The sequence below is a fragment of the Mustela nigripes genome, chromosome 6 (genome assembly GCF_022355385.1).
Source record: "Mustela nigripes isolate SB6536 chromosome 6, MUSNIG.SB6536, whole genome shotgun sequence".
Lineage (NCBI taxonomy): Eukaryota > Metazoa > Chordata > Mammalia > Carnivora > Mustelidae > Mustela > Mustela nigripes.
Window position 1 is genome coordinate 87292953 of NC_081562.1, and position 23463 is coordinate 87316415.

Here is a 23463-nt window from a genome sequence, read left to right on the forward strand (position 1 = left end):
CCAAAGGCATGTCAGTAACAAACTCAACCGCTGACCAGGAACCACCCTCACCAGTCCCTACTGGGCCAGAACGGGACGATGGAGACTCATGTCCACCCAGAGACCCAGAGGGAGGCAAGAGTCAGATGGAGAAAAGGCAGAGGGGCGCTGTGGATGCTGACAGCCCGGGCAACATATTTGACACTGAGAATCCAATGGCTCTGATTGTTTATTGCAGGAGAAGCAGAGAACTGGACACGACCCAAAGCAGAGGACAAAGAGAGCGCCTGGGCTGCAACGGCCACAGAAAGGCATGGGGACAGAGGGGTTCACACTGGCCGCAGGGAGACATCCACATAGCTGTGTTATCTCTGTGTTGGGGGCAGTGACCCAGTGAAAAACAGCCAAGGGGGAGGTCACCGGGAACACCCCCATGGGATTTCTCACCTCACAGCATGCACTGCGTGGAGGACCACAGGACTAGGGGATGGCACGGGGATTGCGGCCACAGAGGAAGCACCTCCTGGCCTGGACAGGGCAGGGGCAGGGGGAGCAGCTGGGCCCTGCGGCTTTCTGCTCACAGAGCCAAGGGTCACCGCCAGCCCTTCACCTCGAGGCCTTCCTGGCTGCACAGCTGCCGCCTGAGCTCTTAGGCAGGGGATCCTTGAACTCGCTGCCACAGCTGCCTTTGGTTTTGACGTCCATGGCCGCTGGCTTGAAGCTGTAACTGCTCGAGGCACCAAAGCCCACGCTGAAACCAGCCCCTCCTGCCGCTGCACCCGTGTTACTGATGACAGCTGAAACAAGGAGAGGAAAATGCAGGATTGGGGGTCTTTCTGGGACATCCTGGCCCACTCCCTCAGTGCCTGCCCTGTGGGGACAGAGTCCCTCTGCTGGGCCTTTCAGTGTCCTTGGAGGTTTTTGGCAGTATGGATCATTTCTCAAGGATTTGGCCCCATGTATTTGACCTCCCGTTAGTCTGTGTCCCTCCACCAGCATCAGACTTGGAGCCTTTGTGGGCTCTTTCAGTGAACCTCCCCCACAAGACAGGCCACATGAACCAAGGCCCTCATGGAGGCCTCTGGTGCTGTCCCCGTGGAAGGGGCTGCGGGCCGACACCCCCTCTCCTGGGAGAGTGCCTCCCTCTGCACCTGCACTGTCTCTAGCTTTTCAGTCTGCAGAAGGCTGTTACGGCCCGCCCTCAGTCCCTCTGACTCCCCAGTTCCTTCTTACTACAAGCTGGAGCCTTGATTTCGGTCTGGCCTCAAGAGAAATACAACGTGGCCAGTAAGCCTCATTTTAAAGACTTTGGATTGATACACTGTTAGATATCCTTTGATCTCTCTATAGGCTTTACTTTTGTATTTCATGGTATTATTTTTCTCCATCACTGCTTCTCATCGGTGATTCAAGCCAGCTCCCTCTTGCTGCCCCTGACTCTTTCCTGAACTCCCTCTAGTGTCATGGAGTTGGAGGCTCAGACTTCTGGAAGGTGACCACCCCAAACCTGGTCCTGCAGGTACTTACAGATGCTCACAGAACTTGGATGTTCACCAGACATCCTGGAGAGAGAGAGGAAAGGCAGGTAAATGCTCTGTAAAGCAGGATGGCTTCTCTCCAGGGGGTCACAGAGGTGCCACGGTCCCCCCCTTCCCCCCTCCCTTCCCCCCTCCACACACACCCCAGTGGGACGTCCTCTGGGAAGGCTCACTTCTCTAGCCATCAGAGTGGCTCTGGGTGATCTGATGGGTGGGGTCATTGTGGAGGCCCTGCTCACCTCTATTATGCCAGTGGTCTCACACAATTAAGAGGAATGAGTCCACCTGCTCGCTGGGTCCCAGGCTTTGCCAGAGTGACCTTACACTTAGCTGACTCTTGGAAGCCATCTTGCCCCTCCCCCCACCTCCCTAAGCGTGCAGCACAAAGGGCCAGGGAGGCTCTGTTTCTCCAAAGCTGCTGATGTTCATATTTCCTCTCCCACCTCCTCTTTGGGATTTTGACAATGCAGTCCTTCCTGCAGCCTAACTTTGGTCTTTCCTGTTGTACCATGTCAAACCCATTCCCTATAAGGTGTTACCCAGTAGGACCTGAACAGAACCAAACTGTTTGCCTTCGGTCTTCCTAAAGCAAAGAGGTAACTGCTCCAAATAAAAGATATCTGGCCCCTACCTGCACTCCTCGCCCTCCAGCAGCTTGCGGTAGGTGGCAATCTCCATGTCCAGGGCCAGTTTCGTGCTCATGAGCTCCTGGTACTCGCGCAGCATTCGGGCCAGCTCCTCCTTAGCTTGGTGCAGGGCGGCCTCCAGCTCGTCCAGCTTGGCCCGGGCATCCTTCAGGGCGCAGTCGCCCCGCTGCTCAGCATCGGCGATGGACGTCTCCAGGTTGGAGCACTAAGGGGCAAATGCATTTAGCGCTTTGAGTCAGAACACAATTCTGAGATCCTGGCCAGACATCCCCTCTCGTTTGGTCCTGACTGATAGTGAATGCATTAAGGTCCTCCTAGTTTCTCCACTTTGGGACATCGCTAGAGATGAATCTGTCCTTCTCCTATCTCCGGGCACAGTTCACCTCCACTCGTGCATTGTCATATGAAGATGGTCCTTCCCTCCCTTGGGAGAGAGACAAAAGGCACCGAGAAGGGGAGCCTCCTGGGCCTGTGGCTCCTGTCCTCTTCCTCCCAGTCTGTAACACTGGCCACAAGATTCCATGCCACCCTTGAAAACTTTTGGGGTAACTGGCTTAATTCTGCACCACAGTTGAGATTGTCTTGAGAGATCCTGCAAATTGTAAACAAAACAAAAACCAAAAACAAGAGAGAAAGAAAGATAACAAAGGGGGGGGATACTAATAAGGTTACTACTAATAAAATTTCTGTCCAATAAACCTGCCGCAAGGAGACTAGCTCCCAAAATTCCACAGAGAATCCTGGTATAGGGCAACACTCTCAAAAGATACTTTTGTGAACAACAGGTCTCACTAGCTTACAGACACCCACTGTTAGGTGGGAAGGGAACTTGCAGTATGAAGCTGGGGATGTCTATGAGAAGATGCCAGGGGTTTCTTGAGTCTTTTAGTCTTGGGAGGTTTTTTTCCATCACTTGGCCAAGTCTTGGTGGGATCTAAATATGGCTTCTCTTTTCTGGTGTGTCCCCTTCCTCTGGAGTCAAATTTGTTTCACCCCAAGGAGAGCAGCCGGTCCCAAGGCTAGACAGAATTCTAGACTATTGCCCAGCCGGTGCCTCCCCCTCTGCCAGGCAGACCCCCCAACCATGCAAACACCCACAGTGTCTGGATGAGTGGTTCACAGCCTCTGCAGAGATGCCTAGGACCCAGCTGTCTGGCCACAGAAGGCTATGTCCCGTCCTCGGGACCGTGGAGGTCTAATCATTCAGGGGATGGCCAGACACTCTGTGACCTGAATTCTATCAAACTGTGCTCTGCTCCTTTTCACTGACCGAGGTCCTACAGGGTGAATCGGGAAGACTCCTGGGTCTTGTGAAAGTGGCTTGAGGTGAGAAGGCATGAAATCTGGGCACCCTTGGGAACAATTATCACATGGATCCTGGGATCACCGAATGCCAAGAGGGTCTGCAGGTGACACCATACACTTCTTCAGTGGAAAAGCCAGAGGGCAGGAAACCACCTTGGCTGGGGGCCCTCAGTAGGAGCTGCGATGGGGCCTAAGAATCAAGAGTGAACCCCACTGGCTCCCCATGGAGGACATCTTCCCTGACCTCCCTGATGGCATTCTGATCACAAAGTCACTTTCTAGTAATAAGTTCACCCAACCGTGAACATGTAACATTTTATTAAATAAAATACTATAATTGGATACTGAGGGCGGCCTCAAACACCTTGTGTTTTCCTTTCATTTATGCAGAACTTAATTAAATGAAAACACCAAGAGTTCTTATTTAAGAGGTCTTTTTTCTTCCCCTCACCATGAGCCTGGTGCACAGAGATGATGTGTGTGCATGTGTCTGCATGTACATGTGGGGCGTGTGGGTGTGCGTGCACGCACAGGCCAGGGAGAGTCCACTGAAGAAGAGGACATGGGGACAGGGCCACTTGACCTGTCTGGAAAGCTCAGAGCCTTTGTGCCAGCCTCCACAAACTCTGGGAAATTCACGAGTTTGCTTGCATCAGAAACATCAGTGAGACCAACACTGCACCCAGGGTCATGGGGTCACTCAGTGCCAGGCCACCACACACAGCACAGCCACGGGGGTGGACAGACACAGAGCAGAGCCCTGGGCCAAGCCAACAGAGGGAGGCTCTCTCTCCTCCCCTCTTCTAAACTCCATGGCTGGGCTCTCCCTCCAGCATGGATTCATCACGTGAAACCTTCAAACGGCTCCTTTTAACCTCCTGCATTGGGTCTAAACTCCACTGCCCCACTTCGAAGGTGCCCCTAACCTGCCTGTCCTGTGTAGTGATGTCCTGCCATCTGCCACCCCAGCCATCATGGAACTTCTGCTTGGGGTAGGTGTCTTTCCTCCCTGCACACACGCGATGCAGTGTCCACACTGGACCCACTGCTCCTGCTGGCTCCCTCACCAGGACCCCTACCCGTCTCCTTCCCGCCCATGCATCCCACCTCCTGCAGGAAGCCTCACTGGGGTCTGCGTTCTGTTCTGGCCAGTCGGGATCCTTAGGGAGCAGGCTGCACAGTGGGTGGAATGCTTCGCCCTTCTATGTGGGCTCGGGCTGTTCCCTCCTGAAGGATTACACATGCCCTAAGGAGGGGCTATGCCCTGTCCTTATTCCGCATTTAGTCTCATGCCTTGGGTGCGCAATAAACCCACTAGCTGACTCATCTCATGGAACCCACCTGCTTCTTCACATTCCCTATCTCGGAGCGGATCCTCTGGATCAGACGGTTGAGCTCTGAGATCTCAGCCTTGGTGAGTTTGAGGTCATCCCCATGCCGGCCTGCGGTGACCTGCAGCTCCTGGATCTGAGGTTGGGGGACAAGAGAAGAGGAGCCCAGCACAGTTGGGAATTCGCCTCTTAAGTGTGTGGAACATGGGGAGTGGGAGGAGGACCACATGCTGTTCTCATGGCCTGAGCAACAAATGCACAGTGAGGAGGAAGAGAGGGGAAGGAGGAGAGGGGAGGGAAGCGTGTGGGGGAACCACCTTTTCCTTCTCCACAAGAAAGCCCTGACCCAGCTCAGGAGGATCTTCGGGCTCACAAATGTGAAACCCTTGGTGGAAGTAGAATATTCCTCATTTTGACAAAGCAGGAAACACGAAGCAAAGCCAGGATAGATGGATTATGCACAGAAACAGTGTCAGAGTCTCCCCAGGGTTGTGGCTAGTGTGGCCTCTGCTGTCAGCAAGGGCAACCGCAGGGCGAGGGTTGAGCCCATATATGCCCCCAGCACACGCCGAGACTGTGAGGGACCTCTCGGCCCCACAGAGGGAGACATTTCCACAAGGCCCAACTCCAAGACAAAGGAGGTCTCAACCCAGCCTGGTACACACACCACACACGCACATGCAGGCAGGCAAGAGGAGAGAGAGGCAGCTGGGGTCCCTGGGCCTCGGCACACCTGGCATGCAGCCCACCTTGGTCTGGTACAGCGCCTCGGCCTCGGTCTTGCTCTTCAGGGCGATCTCCTCGTACTGGGCACGGACCTCATCGATGATGCTGTCCAGGTCCAGGTCCCGGTTGTTGTCCATGGACAGGATGACGGAGGTGTCGCTGATGTGGGACTGCATCTGAGCGATCTCCTGGAGAACAGTTAGGGAAGTGGAGCCACTTAGAGGGTCTCCACGAGGGGAGCCCCTCTCCTGACCCTCCCTGGCAAATCTCTTGAGGCCCTTCCATGGTGGTTGAACTCCACCTTCAGCAGAGCCCGCCAATGCCGCTGCCTGCCGAGAGCAAGGTGCCCGCATCTGGCTTTCAGCCCCAGTGTGGGACCCCCCTCTCCATCCTGCACTCAGGACTGCTCCCACCCCTGTTCCACGCTCTGTAGCAACGGCCACCCTTCATCTGTAGAATTAAGTCTGATCTCCTTAGGTGGCCTGCAGAGCCCTTCCAGAGTCTCCAACCACCTTCGCTTCTCCAGGCCCCACTCACTTGACACAGCTCAGACCGCTCATCGCGCTCCCTCAGGCTGCACGCCAAGCCCTTCTCAGCACCCCTGAGATCTTCCTCATCCTTCCCCAGGAATCTTCCCTGACAGCTTGGACAGACTTCCCTACACCTTCCTCTGCTCTCCCAGGCCTCAGCCACAGACTGTGACTTCCTAGGGGACAGAAATCATCCCTTCTTCTTCATGGCCTCCTCAGAGCCCACCTCACTGCTCCACAAACATCAGCTGCACGGAGCTGCCAGCCTTTGGTCCACACATCCATGCAGGCCAAGGGAAAGGAGCCACTCATGGGAGAAGCAGACCATGCAGGAGCTCCGTGGAATCCTTACCCCTTCATAGAGGCACTTGAAGAATTTGATCTCATCCGTCAGGGAGTCCACCTTGGCCTGGAGCTCCACCTTGTTCATGTAGGCGGCATCCACATCCTGGGGGGCCGAGAAAGGAACCAGCTGCCTTCCCCTGCCCTCCCTGCCAGTTGTGAGGAGACTCAGGTTCCCTGCTCTCCCCACTCCCCTCACCCTGTGCTTCCCAGTGGCTGAGAGCAGACCAACCGATGTGCAGGGCAATGGCTGTGCCAGGAGTGTGCCGAACGTCTGGATTCTAAGCGGGCAGACTCTGGGAGCAACACGCATCCCAGGCAAGGGGACTCAGACAGAGGAACTGAGAAATGAGAACCGCAGCCACCCCTGCCCAAGGGACTGAGTGACCCACAGAATCCCTTTCCTCAGCCTACCAACACCACCGTGTCAGATACTCAGGGAGACTCCAGGTTTCTTCCCGCCCTCCCTGTTTCCCTCTTACCTTCTTGAGCACCACAAATTCATTCTCGGCAGCTGTTCGTCTGTTAATCTCCACCTCGTACCTGTGTGCGGCAAGAGAGAGGCGGTGGCATTGTCGTTGGGATAATTCAGTTCTGCAAACACTCGCTGAGCAGTCAGTGAGCACGGCTGTGCCAAGAGCTGCATGGCCGTGACCTCCACACTGGAGTTCCTGCATCCCTGGGGTATGCACAATGATCAAAAGGGACCTTGACCAGAGTAGGTTTAAAGGAATCAATGTGCAGCTCCTTAGTTCACATGTAACCTACCCTACAATGCCTCTGCCCAGGAACGCACCTGTGATGGGCTTCCACCATCCCTCATCCCTTTCACAACTACCCCTCCCTTGTGACAGCAGAAAGACATCCCTTCTCCCAACAGGGACATTAATTAGTACAGTGCATAGCCCAGGGTGCAAAACCTCTCAGACACCAAACAAACACTATCCCGACCTTTGAGTTGTATGTTCTGCTTGTTTTTTATACATATTTCTGTTCCAGGTGAAGCAAGGTCTTAGAAACAGGATGTTTGGATAGGGCCGGAATGTTCTTCACACAGATACATTGTAGACTGGGGAGATGGGAGTATTGATCCCTTACAGACCTCACTATTCCAACTCTTATTATTGTCAAAGAATGTATTGCAGGATATTTGCATTGGGAAATGAAATAGAACCCTGGAAAGAAATAACTAATGCTAGCAACTGGTTTCTTTCCATGCCCTGTCATATGAGCTATCCTTTTTAGCTTCTTACTCCTTCCTAAGGCAAGCGGCTGGCTGCCAAAGGGGGGAAAGCCTTGTCAGATGACAGTACAGGCTAACGAAGTGGGTTATTTTAGAAATGCAACAGGAACATTTTCTGAGACTGCCAAATTGTGTTAGTTACACTGGATAGTACACACAGAAAACAATTCATATGATTTATCTCAGATTCCAGGTGTGTTATTTAAAAGGTAAATGAATACTTTCTTGTATCAAATTATATTATGATAGGGTTGTTTCTATTATAATTATCATTATCTCCTATTATCTCAGAAAATACTCCATTTTTCTTCCTCCTGTTAATAAATAAGAGCATATGCTAGTTGCAGACTAGTTTTTAGCTTATCTTTTTGTTTCATAAAACACACAGAAAAAGTTTGGTCATGATGGCTATCAAATTAATGACATTTATTTGTCGTAATTTTTCTTTATTTACTTACTTCTAGAGACTAAACACCAGAGCATACACAGATACACACATTTATAAAGAAAATCAATGCATTTTTAGTACTATTGACTTTATCAATAACCCATGATTTGTAAAATACATTACGATGCACAATTAAAAGTTAAGCCATAACAAAGTGCAGGTTAATTTTGCTTGTCTTAGAGCACAGATGTATTAATTATATCAAATCGACACCACTTTAATCTCCAGTGCTTCCAATAACCTATTGTACAAGATGTTACCTTTAGTTTGCAGCTAACAATTCTTAATTCATTTCCTTATTTCATTTCACCCCACAGCAACCCTATCAAGTAGATCCTATCATTATCATCTCTCAATTTTATAAGCAAGGCAAAGACTTTTCCAAGGTCACAAAGCTTGTCAAGCTAGGATCCCAGTGACATCAGGGAAACAATGCCTTAGATTTGCCTAGAACTTCGGTTCTTTAAAGAGATGATGATAATACATTAGTAACAGCATTACCATCTCAACAGCTCTTTTAGGTGGTAAGGCAAGTGTCAGTTTCTGAATTTTACAAATATTAAAACTGAAGTCCACAGAGAACCAGGAGGCTCACCCATTCAACTGAGTGGTATTTCCAGAACACCTGGTCTTCCAGAGGCAGCAAGACCTTTGGCGGCCTCCAACCTGACATTTGGGCTGTGCCTGGAAACCCCCTCTTTTTTTTTCCAGAATTTTGCTCCACACTGTATTCACGGTGTGGATTGAGATTGATTTAGGCTTCAATTTCCCTCTGAATGCCATTTGATCTCAATCCACACTGTATTCATTTCACTTCCTGGGGGCTCTCTGAAAGTGCTTGTCAAGCCTGTCCCCAATCTGGATGTTTTCCGAGGTGAGAGACCATGCCACCTCTTCCCTCAGGACTCAGAACAGAATTCCACTTGAGGGTAGTTCAGAATAGGGACGGCCCGGCAGACTGAACGTGGAACAAGAGAAATCGCTCAGCTCTGACCAACTCCATCCCCTTGAATTGTGGAAGAAGTTACCTTTCCCTAAAAATCCTGGCACCTGGAAGCAAACTTCCAAAATATCAGATCATGCTAAGCAGGGATGTGTCATGCTTTCCTCACTGGCTCAAATCCAGGAGAAATTATTTCTGGTTTCAATGCCTTAGATTTGCCTAGAACTTCGGTTCTTTAAAGAGATGATGATAATACATTAGTATTATCTCAATCCACTTTAATGGTGGGATTTTCAATCTTTCTCTTTAATGGTGGGATTCAGCAGCACAGAGACACCTCAACATGAAAAAAGTTTTCAAAACTTCTATTTGCTTAGCTTTAGGATTTGTTCTGGGATCGGTGTTATGGTTCACATTCTAGGTACTCCCACGGAAGACCTCACTCAGGAGGAGCTACAAAGCCATCTGGGTCATCCATCTGGTTTTGAGACAACTCTCCTGTACTCACTTCTCCATTTCCAATGTTAAAAGTTGGGCACACCATTTCCTAGAAATTCAGGGCACCACCCTAGATAGATCTTTTCTCTTCCTAAGTCTCAACCTGTCTGGATCTCCCCGGCTCCCCTATGAAAAAGGAAATAGCAAATGTTATAGTAAGGGATCGAAAAAGGCAAAAATGCTGACTCCAAATCGAAATCTCATCTGTAATCAAGACCCTCCAGGGGCAGATTCTCTGCCTTTCCACTCACCTCTTCTTGTAGTCCTCCACCAAATCCTGCATGTTCCTCAGCTCTGAGTCCAGCCGCACCCTGTCACCTGTCTGTGTCTCCAGCTGTTTCCGCAGGTTGCTGATGTAGCCCTCATAAATGGGCTCCAGGTTCTTCCTGCAATTGTTCAGGTCCAGCTGCTGTAGTAGGTTCCACTTGGTCTCCAACACCTGGTTTTGCTGCTCCAGGAACCGCACCTGGGACCCAAAGGTGGTCATAGCCCAGAATCCCCACGCTGTTGCCTCTCAACAGTGGGGAGATGGCCCCAAAAATCAGATACAGTCATCCTACAGTGGGAGGCAGGAAAGAGCAAGATGCATCAGAGAATAGATTCAGCCATGAGGATGTGCTTATCTGGGTCTCCAAGACAAGAAATAAGACTCAGTATAAAAGAAATCAAGGAGATAGGTTTAAGCAATGCTATCAATGAATGCCACCATGAGTTATCATGTGATGCAGGTAGATTCTTTTGCTGTAAATGCTGGGGTTTTCAGAGTGAAGGAAGATGGGAACCAAGGGAGAAACAGTAATGGGGGAATAGGACGGAAGGTCATTTTGGTGGTTAACCTGTCCTCTCTTAGGTGCAACCTCAGTTGCTCTTGGTTGGCTGGTTTCTTTGGTTTTCATTTCAAAGTGGGTTATCACTTTACAAGGTTCCTGTGTACTTGACAAAAGGTCTCACACGTTTGGACTCAGAAACTTCAAGCCTCTGCTACTCACTAGCCTTCCTCTTCTTCCCTTTCTCTAGCTTTAGGGAGAGAAGAGAGTGTGAGGGGGAAGAACAGACTCTGAAGAGGAAAAATGAACCCTATCTCCTGGGATAGCAGCTCTGTTTCTTCTACTCCTGCCCTCTCACCTCCGTCCACCTCCCTTCCCCTTCCCAGCCAAGCACAGTGGTGAGGGACACAATCTGCTGTTGCTGTTCTATCAACCTGGGCATGTTTCTTAGCCTCCCTCTGTCTTGGTTTCCTCATCCACGAAGCAGAATGATGACAGAATCTTGGGTCACGTGTGATATATGAGGGCCCCTTGGGACAGCACCAGGCACTAACTAATGTCAGCTTTTATCTGGATTATGTCCCCTGTGAGTCATGGTCTAGATCTTTTGCCCAGGCTTGGATATAGAAACTTATTCCTTCTCTGCTCTATATCCTTTGGGGTCACTGCCTCTGAGACACCAGGAATATCTTCCCTTTTAAACCCTGCATGTCCCCCTCCCCACAGACACACACAAAATCCACAGATGTAACTTGACAGGCCCTCCTCAATAGCCCCACCCTTCCATTTTCTGGTCCTTTTCTCTCATCTCCTCCAGAACCCTTCCTGGCTTATACCCCCAATTCCACTTCCTACCTTTTAAGTCCTTTCCCTTCACCAAGCATCATGTCCTGAGATACTCCCTCGTCAGTATCCCTCTGGTGCTCCTGTCCTGGATATGTGTCCCCATCTCCCTGTCTGATATTGCCAACTCTCAGAGGGTCATTCCATATGTCTCCTGCCTGTGGTGCATCCCCTTCCATCCCAGGGTCTTGTCCCGGAAGGAAAAATTAGGCTTCTGTTAATCATGGGGTGGGGATCGAGAGAGTGAGTGAGAAGCTCTGTTCCAATCCCTTTATAAACATCCAGTTCATCCTCACATCATCATGTGAGGTAAGAGCCACTGTTGTGCCCATTTTATAGATAAGCAAAGGGAAGCTCAGAAAAGATAACCAGGTTGCCCAAGTTTTCAAGCAACTGTCAGTGGCAGAGGGAGTACCCCTGGGCACACTGGTAGCTGGGGGCCAAATCCACATCTGAGGACCCACCTTGTCGATGAAGGAGGCGAATTTGTTGTTCAGCGCCTTGATCTGCTCCCGCTCCTGGGCGCGCACCTTCTGGATCTCGGGGTCCAGCTCCACATTGAGGGGGGCCAGGAGGCTTTTGTTGACGGTGACCTGAGGGATGCCGCCGGGCGGGCACACGGACGGACAGACGGGTCCCAGCCCCGCGCTGCCGAAGACGGTGCCCACGAAGCCGCCCAGCCGGCCGCCGCCCGAACCAGAGCAGTGGCCCAGCGCGAAGGCGCCGCCCCTCCCGGCCGCGGCGCACAGGGCCAGGCGCCGGCCGCCCCCCAGGCTGAAGAGGCTCCTGGAGCCGAAGGCGGCCGTGCCCTTGACGCCGGCCCGGAACGAGGCTGAGCTGGTGCTCACCCGTCCCGAGATGACGGCCGAGCACCCGCTGAAGCCTGTGCGCTCGCCGGCGGGGCGGTGATGCAGCTGGCGGCTCATGCTGGGGGGACGGGCTGCGGAGCGCGACGCGAGGTAGGACAGGGGCGCAGAGGGCGGCTCCGCTGGCCTGACTCGCTCCCCCCAACCCCTTAAATAGCCGGCTGCAGGCAGCCTAATTTGTAGGTCGGGAACATCTATTAGCTACATGGGGCCTCTAGGTTCTCCATTTAGGAAATTACCACTCCTCCCTGAGATTTTTGTCTCCCCCACCCTGAACTCCTCACGAATTCCCTATAAAATGGCCCTGAACCCTGCATTTGCTTTGCTTACCTCCTGCATTATAATAATTTGGCTACCTTATCTCCACTTGCTGCCCTCCAATTACTAGGGTTATCACGGCCAAGATCCATGGTAGAAGCTTCCACTGGGTCTGGCTCGGGAGTGGCAGAAGACACCCTCCCACCAGGTGGAGGAGCGTGGTATAGGGGAGCAGATGTCCAGGCCAGCTCTGCTTCAGAAGGACATGAACAGGATCAAGAATATTCCAGAGAATCATCCTTAGCCTGTCAGCTAGCTACTGCTTCCCCCAGACATCCAGAAGAGGACGGCTCTATCCTGAGTACTGGGTCCCAGAGGGTAGAGACATCTGGCCTATCTGCAAGGAATTCTCAGTCTGTTGGGGGAAGGCCAGACACAGGGACAGAGTTCAGGCCAGTAAGAGCTCTGGTCACAAGAGCTGGGGCGGGGGTGGTGAGGGGCAGAGGGGGGTTATTTTGGGCCAGAGCTCAAAGAATTCTCTAGAAAAACATTTCTGTGTTTTATAAATTATATATATATATATATATATATATATATATATATATATATATATAATTTATAATAAATAAATAAAAGTGAGGGAGATACTAACTGGGAAGAAGGGAAGGGGGCCTGAGGAGCTGGTACAGGAAAGTGGTCTGGAAGACAGTCTTACATGAGTTTGAGTTTTTTCTTTTTCTTTAATTGCAGAAGAGAATCATCCATCCCATCCCAGGAACCCCCAATCAGAACATTCGTTGCCCTGGCATTTCTGATTTTGGATCAAAATGTGACTGAGTATTAAGAACGAGTTGAGAGGGGCACCCGGGTGGCTCAGTGGGTTAAAGCCACTGCCTTCGGCTCAGGTCATGATCTCAGGGTCCTGGGATCGAGTTCCGCATCGGGCTCTCTGCTCAGCAGGGAGCCTGCTTCCTTCTCTCTCTGCCTGCCTCTCTGCCTACTTGTGATGTCTGTCTGTCAAATAAATAAATAAATAAATCTTTAAAAAAAAAAAAAAAAAAAAAAGAACGAGTTGAGAAGGGCCAAGAAAGACACCTCCAGTCTGAAAAATCAAGAACTAGATTCTTGAACTTCATTCCAAATAAGCTCATAAGTATCTTTTCCAATACAACCCACTTTCCTTTTTCCAATTTAAGTTGCCTTTAATTCTCCTCTTCTGTCAGAAAAGCCCCTTCCCATACGGCTCTTCTGGTACCCAGGTGGTATTCTATTTCATCACTCCTATTTCTCAGTCTGTCTGAGTCCTGGGTGTGTGTCCCATTTCCACCATCAGATTAATAGGTGCCTGGATTAACCCTTCCCTCCCCTGCTCAGCCAATGCTCAGCCCTGGCCTCGGCACCAGGGACATTCAGGATGAGTGTGAAACAGACAAGGCTCATCGCTGTGCCCCCAGTTATACCCTGGGGCCTGGGCTCTTCTTGGAGCCCTCATGGGGTGGTCAGGTGGCACCTGAGGGTAATTGAGTGACACAGCCTCAGCTGAGCCAATAACAGAGCATAATAACAACCAAGGTGTTTACCCCACAGGGAATAAAGCTGGGAGGGAGGGGGGGAGGGGAGGCATCGGTGAGTGATCAAGATGGCGCCAGCCACAGATGAACAGATAGAAGATTCTGGAATATCCTGGGTGGGAAAGATGGTGGGCTCTCTATGCTTCTTCAGGGGAGACCCTGTAGTCCATTTCCTCTGGATAGGGAAGAGGCAATGTCAGTGAATCTGGGCGACCAGCAGGCCCCTCAAGAAACTCAAAGTTGTACTTCCCATTATTTCATGAGATGCTTCCTACAACCCATAAATTTAACCAGTTTTCTTTCCACAAGTACAGAAGAGAGTTTATTAACTCTGGTCATTGAGAATAGAAAAGCGGAAAAGTATTTCAATTGAAATAGGAGAAACTTACATAAGATTGTCTTTTGAAGGAAGCCTTTGAAGTCTCCTTTTTTCTGGAAACTTCTTAAGAATTTGAGATACCCATTCCTGTAGAACCAAGCCACTTCTGCCCAGGGTCAAGGAAGAGGAAGGATGACCTTTTCTTATCTTCCTGTGAGGGAGTTGACAGACTGGATGAATCAGGAATTCCTGAACCCACAGGCTCACCTTTCTTATAGACACAGACCAAAGTGGCATGTCCAGGTTTCAGAGGCATTGGATGTATGGGGACAAGGCCAGATCAAAAGGTGGCTGAAGCCTGGGAGGAGGGCTTCTCATGGCAACTGCCTCTGACAGTGTCTTCCTGTGTCATCTTGGGCCCCATGACTAACTCCACCATTAGTACTGGGTGAAAGCAGCCCCTGGATTGGGAGACAAACAGCAAATATCACCCTTTGAAACCAGAGCTCAACAAAAAAGATAGACAGATGGCTCCTCCAAGCAAGGATTTGCAAACATGCTGTGATTAAACAGGTTCTTGTTTGCCCTGAAACACTGGTTCTTAGGAGAGTAATAGGTATCATGCAGGGAAAAAAGTGTGGGGATGGATTCCCTGTTGGGTTTAAAAAAAAAAAAAAAAGATGAAGCCGGCATCACATTGCCATGCTTTTTCAGTCCGTCACTGTGGACCACTTAGGAAAGCTACTCTAAAGGATGCTACAAACTCAGTTCTTTCCAAAGACGGTGACTGGAAATAAGGTCATTAAAAAATGAGGGTTTTTTCCTACTTTTTAATATTTCTGAATTTTCTCATATGAGCATATAGTGTTTTTACAGGTGAGTTATTTTAAAAACAACTACATTTTTTCATGTGTCTCTTAGCCATTTTTATGTCTTCTTTGGGGTTCATCATCATTAGCCATGAGTGAGATTCAAATTAAAACCACATTGAGATACCATCTTACACCAGTTAGAATGGCCAAAATTAACAAGACAGTAAACAAGTGTTGGAGAGGATGTGGAGAAAGGGGAACCCTCTTACACTGTCGGTAGGAAGGCAAGTTGGTGCAGCCACTTTGGAAAACAGTGTGGAGATTCCTTAAGAAATTAAAAATAGAGCTTCCCTATGACCCTGCAGTTGTGCTACTGTGTATTTACCCCACAGATACTGATGTAGTGAAAAGAAGAGCCATCTGTACCCCAGTGTTCATAGCAGCAATGGCCACAATTGCAAACTATGGAAAGAGCCAAGATGCCCTTCAATAGATGAATGGATAAAGAAGATATGGTCCATATATACAATGGAGTATTATGCCTCCATCAGAAAGGATGAATACTCAACTTTTGTATCAACATGGATGGGACTGGAAGAGATTATGCTGAGTGAAATAAGTCCAGCAGAGAGAGTCAATTATCATATGGTTTTGATTATTTGTGGAGCATAAGAAAAACATGGAGGACATTAAGAGAAGGAAAGGAAAAGTGAATTGGGGGAAATCAGAGGGGAAGATGAACCATGAGAAACTGTGGAGTCTGAGAAACAAACTGAGGGTTTTGGAGGAGAAGAGGGTGGGTGGTTAGGGGAGCCTGGTGGTGGGTATTAAGGAGGGCACGTATTGCAAAAAGCACTGGGTGTGGTGCATAAACAATGAATTCTGAAACACTGAAAAGAAATGTAAAAAATAAATAAAAATTTTTAAAAAATAAAATAAATAACAACTACAGGGGCACCTGGGTGGCTCAGTCAGTTAAGTGTCTGCCTTCGGCTCAGGTAATGATCTCAGGGTCATGGCATCAGCCCACATTGGGCTGCTTGGTCCCTGCTTGGTAGGAGTCTGCTTCTCCCTCTCCTCCTACTCATGCTCTCTCTATCTCTATCTGTCTGTCTGTCTCTCAAATAAATAAAATATTTACCAATAAATAAATAAATAAATAAAACTAGAGAAGAAAGGAGAGGTAGGCTGACTTTAGTATCAGAAATAAAGTAATTGTTATTGTTTAAAAAAAAATCCAGTGTCTTCTAAACCTTTGTTTGATCATAGAGCCCTCTTTTTGGCCAAATATATCTTATAGGAACCAGGGTTTCAAGGAATGTACTTTAAGAGACACAGAACAGGGGCACCTGTGTGGCTCAGTGGGTTAAAGCCTCTGCCTTCGGCTCAGGTCATGATCCCAGGGTCCTGGAATCAAACCCTGCATTGGGCCCTCTGCTCAGCAGAGAGCCTGCTTCCCCCCCTCCCTGCCTGCCTCTCTGCCTACTTGTGATCTCTGTCTGTCAAATAAATCAATTAAATCTTTTTTTAAAAAAAGAAAGAGACACATAACAAGTTCTCTCTATTTCACCATTAGATAGACTAACATTTCCCAAATCCAGAAGACTTACAATATCTCCTTAAAAACATGAAGGCAAATGAAATATAATTACTGTGGTGTGTGGCCTGACCTAGCTTATGGCACTGTGCCCAGCATTACACTGTTAAAGCCAAAGGCAGGTTGTTTGCTTGGACCAGAGCGCCTGTGCCTGCACCATCCCAGCACCGCTCAGGGGGAAAGAATTCTCTGGCTGGTGACCGATGTTGGGGATCTACACTGAAGAAGGCTGTGCCAGAGACTTCCAGGGCTTATTAAGTATCCTCCCTCTCCTCCTCATTTCCCAGCCTCCCTGGGGGATTGGTCAGGGCTTGGGGCCATGTCGGCCAGTTAAATGTGAGGGGCATTGACATGTGTTGATTCTAGGATGAGGCAATTAGCAGCCCATGTGTCTCCTTCTCTCTTTTCCCCTGTCCCAGTAACCTTGGCGACCATGTGTCCTGTGTGGCAGGGCTACAAGCCAGAAGCATGTAGGTCTGTGAGACATGCACTGGGAGAGCCACGTGGGAGAGCTGCCCAGATCCACCATGGACTGTGAGTGAGAAGTGGACCTCTGTTGCATTAAGTCAAGCCACTCAGACTTCAGGATTTGTCCTTTGAGGCCATCAGTGTTAATATTCTGGGTCTAAGTATAGAAGTCGGAAGGTAGAAATATCTCTCAATAGCCAATACTTTTTCTCTTGAGTTCCCGTTCATCAAATAATCTGATGGCTATTAGACCTTCTCTATCTCAAGTCTCCCTTAGGCTTTCTGAAAGACTCATCTAACCTAGTAATACTAAGAGAGTTAATAGTAACTCTGATATAATAGTAACTATCTTGAGCATATACTATGCAGCACATACTGAATTAAATAGTTTTCATGCACTCTTTTGTTTCATTTAATTCTTATTTAATTCTAATAATTAATAATTATTAATCAAATTATCTATTAAATAAATATTATTTATTTAATTTTTATATAATCTATTATTCAAATAAATTTGAATTTATTGTTTATATTAATTTTATTTTATTCATTTGTAAATTTAATATTTATATTAAATTTAAATTTATTATTTAAATAAATTTAAATATATCTAACTTATTTAAATTGTTATTCTAGGGGCTCCCGGGTGACTCAGTGGGTTAAAGCCTCTGCCTTTGGCTCAGGTCATGATCCCAGGGTCCTGAGATGGAGCCCCGCGTCAGGCTATCTGCTCAGCAGGGAGCCTGCTTCCTTCTCTCTCTCTGCCTCTCTCTCTGCCTGCTTGTGATCTGTCTTTCAAATAAATAAAAATAAAATCTTTAAAAAAGTATTATTAAAAATAATTAACTTTAATAAAATTAAAATAAAATAAATTTTAATAAAATAAATTTAATAAATAAATTTAATAAATAAAATTTAATAAAATAAATTTTAATAAAATTAAAATAAAATTCTGCCACTGTTAAGTTTTGTCCCTCTCTCCCTGCCCATAATCTGCATGTTGTTAAAGATTGCCTACTCCCTAGAGCATTGGCCTGAGAAAAGCATGAATCAAAGGTGCATCTGCTGGGGATGGCTGTTGGAGAGGAATCCTGAGTGTCGCAAGACCCACTGTGACCCTATGGTCCGTACAAGGATCTCTTTCCCTCAGATTAATTAATTTTAATAAAATTAATTCTTACTTAATTTTCAATCTCACAAGTTTATGTGGAAACTTCTATTATTAACTTTTTACTGATAAAGAATCTGAGCCTCATGGAGCCGAAGTATTTTGCCTAAGTTGAACAGTTAGTGAATGACAGAGGAGGACCAAACCTGGGTTCCTCTGACACCCAAGATGTTGGCTGATCCCGAGAAACTACAACATAAAATCCCAGCTTCATAGCAGATTTTTTTTTTAATGTAGCCTCCACACCCAGCATGGAGTCCAACCTGGGGCTTGAACTCACGACCCTGAGATCAAGACCTGAGCTGAGATCAAGAGGTTCCACTCCATAAAAGATTGAAAGGACCTCTATGATGTGGCTGCTACCTGCCTCCCCAGCCCCAGACGCCTCTACTCCCTCCCTCTCCACCTGCTGGGCCTCTTCCAACCTGTAACTTCACACTCCAGCAATCAGACTCGTTTTCACCATGCTAGTGCCTCTGACCACAATGCCCACCCCCTCCTCTTGTCTGCCGGTAAACTCCATCATCTAATGACTCTGTACCTGTTGCTTCCCCTGACCTCCCTGGAGCTCCTACTCTCCTCTTTGCTGTCTCTGTATCTTCTTTGGTTGCCAGCATCTCTCCATGTTAGAGTTAACATTTCTTATGGTTATGTCACCATCCAGGGCAGTGAACCAGATTTATATATCTCTGTATGCTCAACATTAATACATGCCAGACAAATGCTAGATATTCAACAAGTATTCCTCGAGCTGACCACAATTTCTTTACTGGCCCTGAGAGTGTATTCCCTGAGACTATTCTTCAACCAGTTCTCCTTAGGGCAATAAATAAACTGGCATATAGTTTATGAGATGGTGTCCTTAAAGTTTGGAGCTTGCAAATTGCTTCACCAGCACTAAACACCTCTTTTAAGTGACCAGATTTAGTCAAGTTTTTGAAGCAGAAGGATTTGAAGATAAGATTCTGTTTCCACTGAACGTTTATTAAGTATGAACTTTGTACCAGGAGTTGTATAAGATGTGTTTATGTCACCTCATTCTGGCCTAAGAGTAATACACAGGTGCTTAGTCTGTCTATTTTATAACTAAAGAAATGAGACTCGAAATGAAACCCTTGTACTCTTGAGAACTTTGCCCTTGATCCCCTGTTAGTTGCAGAGTCTGAACCTGAATTCAAAGCCATTGACTTGAACTCTAAGACTCCCTGGATCCACAGTGACCCTGTTCAGAGGCACCTGTGAGCCCCAGCCTGAATGGCTGCTGGTCTCTCCCTGGCTCTTTGCGTCCTGAGAGCATCATCACGACCTTGGAACCTGACACACGTCTCTCAGCACAAGAGTGTTTTGGAAGCTGGGTGGTGGGTGTCACAGTGATGGTCAGTGTTTCAACACAACTCATACTCATAGACATTCACTTCACCAAAGACCAAGGGGACATGGCTCATTACTTTAAAGAGACTCTACTTTGGTCTTTCCCCCAGAGAATAGGGAATAGCCATAACTTGAGCCCTAGGTTTCCAGAACTGGCTTTCTGCTGCTTCTGGACCAGTTTTAAATTCTGCCACTGTTAAGTGTTGTCCCTCTCTCCCTGCCCATAATCTGCATGTTGTTAAAGATTGCCTACTCCCTAGAGCATTGGCCTGAGAAAAGCATGAATCAAAGGTGCATCTGCTGGGGATGGCTGTTGGAGAGGAATCCTGAGTGTCACAAGACCCACTGTGACCCTATGGTCCGTACAAGGATCTCTTTCCCTCATATTAAAACATACTTAGGGGCGCTATGGAACACCCCGGACCTCTATGCCCCAGGTTCCAGGCCATTGATCTCCACATATGGAAGAGATATGGCCTGGGATGAGGATCCCCTTGGGAGAGAGAAGCAGCCTGGTCCTGCATAAGTTTTATTAAGTTTATTGGTGAGACACAGGAAGCAGAGAGGTAAGGCCTAAACAAGGACAAGAACTCTCATAATGGAGGGCACAAATCCCTTCGTGAATGGGATCAATCTTCAAGACTACTCCCAGATCTCCATACCTGCAGGGGCCACACAAGATATAAGCTATAACCTGGTCTTTCACCTGAGCCAGTGTTGCTGTAACAGGAGACAGTCCCCGTGGATCTGTCAGTGGACCTATACTCTCGTGACCCCATGGAGCTTGTAGCCAAACAGCCAAAGCCAGGGCATGGAGGGGATTACGACTGAGGAGAAACCTTCCTCCGGGGGAAGCATGCACGCCAGAACAAGGTCTGAGCCATCATTGTTGGCAATGCTTCAGGAAGGGGGGTCTGAGTTAGGGGGTCTCTCAGTATGGAAGCAGAAAGATGGGATAGAATCCTGATTCTAGATTGAGAAAGACTAATGTAGGATGTAGAGGAGAGGAAATGTCAGTGGCAGAGGAAAACAAAGAGACCAGGAGAAAGGTGAGACAGGAGTTTCCTGGAGAAGGGAGTCCAGAGGAAAAACAGGGTGAGGAGGACAGCTGGAAAATGGACTTTTGCTTTATCTTGTGGTCTTCTTGGCAGGGGAGCTCAGAGCCGAGGTCTTCCCCTGGGGTTCCTTGAACTCGCTTACACTCCCCAGCCTGGTTTTGGCCTCCCCGCGAGGGCTGCAGTTCCCACTGCCAGTGACACAGCCCCCCGGCAGCATGCCATAGCCCCCTGAGACAGAGCTGGGCCGGTAACCGTAGCTTCCAGTGCCGCTGAAACCAAAGCCGGCCCCAGCACCTGTGGTCCCTGCCGTGGTGCTGCTGATGACCGCTGTGGGGAGGCAGAGAGGAGTGATAAGTGTATGTCCCCAAAGAGGCCTGACCCCAAGTCCCCTCCAGTCTCCCAACTGCATCTAGCATAGATGTCTCCCTCTTAAGCAAACAGTTCATATCAACTGTGGACTCTAATGACATGCTCAATGCCTGAGTGGCTCAAGCTCTGGAAAAAATAGCCCAGATCCCAGATCCCAAATCGGGCACCTTCTCATTCTTTGGACCAACAGGAATAGCAAGAGCTTCCCCCCAAAGCTTCACATAAGCCAATAGGTCTTGCATTTAACTTCAGAATACATTCTAAATTTTTTTCAAAGAAATTCCTAATTGCCCAAGTTAGGGAAGATTTTGCCGGCCTGTTTTAGAAGGAGACCAGGCTAAAAGCTACAGAGTCAGCATTAACACAGGTGGTGCAACCCCGTGTCTGTGCACCGGTCTCCACTCTCAATGAGGAGGTAGACTCGGGAAGCTCACAGCTTCTGTCATGTAGGAAAGCCCGTGTGGGAAGGCAGAAGAAGGCAGGCTGGGAATTTCATCCCAGCACAGATGAGATTTCTGGGGAAGCGGTCCTGTGAAATATCGGAATATGATGGGAAGGGGGCAGTGGGAGATCCATAGAGGAAGAGACAGCAGGTCTCAGCAAGTAAGGCGATGGTGACCATGGTGATCTACCAGGCAGAGCCCAGGCTGTTCCATGGGGGCCTGGCAGTAGGTACCTGCTTACTTCTTATTCAGTGATGGGCTACAAATATTCCCTCAGAGGTGTGAAATACTCACAGATGCTCACAGAGTTGGTGTATTCTCCAGACATCCTGTGCAGAGAGAAAAGTGTAGGTGAATCTCCAGTGTGTGGAATCCGAGCTCCCCACACCACAGCTTGAAGTCAGCAGGCAGCCTAGCCCAGCCTCCAGCAGCCCCTCCAGCCAGCCAGCTGGCCTCGGTGTACCTGCGGTCTCTGTGACCCCCACCCAGAAGGCTACTCTCTTCCCACCAGAGATGTGCCAACATGCAAACCTGTGGCCCCCCTTGGAGTCCCTCCTCTGTGCTTCTCTTTATCCCATTTGTTCATTCCTGCAAGGCTAGTGCTGGAATAAATACATGTGTGGAAATACTGGCATCGGAAGTGCCATTAAGTGTCTTTAATCGGACATTAATGTCTGATTTTACGACCCGTAACTTCTCCCCTGTGAGTCTCAGTAATATGGTGATGTTCAGTTAGAACAAGGTTTTCCCACACTAATGCTTCATATACACTTGTCTGACTGCTGTTTTGAACATGTACTGTTATATATTTAGTGCTTGTCATCGGCTCTGTGTTTTATAACCAAAAAATGCATTTTTCTTAAAAAGAAGTCATATATCACCAGGGTAAATAAAAAGCCAATGCTACCTGACCAAAAAAGGTGAAAAAAACAGTGGTAATAAAAATAAATACAAAGATAAACTCGAAATGGATAAAAGACCTCAACGTGAGATAAGAATCCATCAGAACCCTAGAGGAGAATATAGGCAGTAACCTCTTCAATATCATCCACAGCAACTTCTTTCAAGATATGTCTCCAAAGGCAAAGGAAACAAAAGCGAAGATGAACTTTTGGGACTTCATCAAGATCAAAAGCTTCTGCACAGCAAAGGAAACAGTCAACAAAACAAAGAGGCAACCCACAGAATGGGAGAAGATATTTGCAAATGACAGTACAGACAAAAGGCTGATATCCAGGATCTATAAAGAACTTCTCAAACTCAACACACACAAAACAGACAATCATATAAAAAAAAATGGGCAGATGATATGAACAAACACTTCTCCAGTGAAGACATACAAATGGCTATCAGACACATGAAAAAATGTTCATCATCACTAGCCATCAAGGAGATTCAAATTAAAACCACATTGAGATACCACCTTACACCAGTTAGAATGGCCAAAATTAACAAGACAGGAAACAACATGTGTTGGAGAGGATGTGAAGAAAGGGGAACCTTCCTATACTGTTGGTGGGAATTCAAGTTGGTGCAGCCACTTTGGAAAACAGTGTGGAGATTCCTCAAGAAATTAAAAATAGAGCTTCCCTATGACCCTGCAACTGCACTACTGAGTATTTACCCCAAAGATACAGATGTAGTGAAAAGAAGGGCCATCTGTACCCCAATGTTTATAGCAGCAATGGCCACGGTCGTCAAACTATGGAAAGAACCAAGATGCCCTTCAACAGACGAATGGATAAGGACGATGTGGTCCATATACACTATGGAGTATTATGCCTCCATCAGAAAGGATGAATAGCTAACTTTTGTAGCAACATGGACAGGACTGGAAGAGATTATGCTGAGTGAAATTATTATTTGGTTTCAATTATTATATGGTTTCACTTATTTGTGGAGCATAACAAATAGCATGGAGGACAAGGAGAGATGGAGAGGAGAAGGGAGTTGAGGGAAATTGGAAGGGGAAGTGAATCATGAGAGACTATGGACTCTGAAAAACAATCTGAGGGTTTTGAAG

General features: G+C 48.0%; 2 protein-coding genes across 2 annotated transcripts in view; both read right to left on the reverse strand.

The window, feature by feature from the left end:
- Positions 1-189: 189 nt before the first annotated feature.
- LOC132019711 (keratin, type II cytoskeletal 72) lies at positions 190-12255 on the reverse strand. Its single transcript, XM_059403188.1, has 9 exons — positions 11605-12255; positions 9782-9996; positions 6881-6941; positions 6409-6504; positions 5550-5714; positions 4811-4936; positions 2149-2369; positions 1507-1541; positions 190-776 (listed from the first exon to the last, which is right to left on the reverse strand). Exons 1-9 carry the CDS (start codon positions 12064-12066, stop codon positions 586-588), a joined length of 1572 nt encoding a protein of 523 aa, XP_059259171.1. The 5' UTR covers positions 12067-12255; the 3' UTR covers positions 190-585.
- Positions 12256-20698: 8443 nt separating this feature from the next.
- LOC132020706 (keratin, type II cytoskeletal 73) overlaps positions 20699-23463 on the reverse strand; it is an 11343-nt gene continuing 8578 nt past the window's right edge. Inside the window, exons 8-9 of the mRNA XM_059404857.1 lie at positions 21735-21769; positions 20699-20955 (exon numbers count right to left, since the gene is read on the reverse strand). Coding sequence (XP_059260840.1) covers positions 20699-20955; positions 21735-21769 — 292 coding nt within the window. The remainder of the gene's footprint in view (positions 20956-21734; positions 21770-23463) is intronic.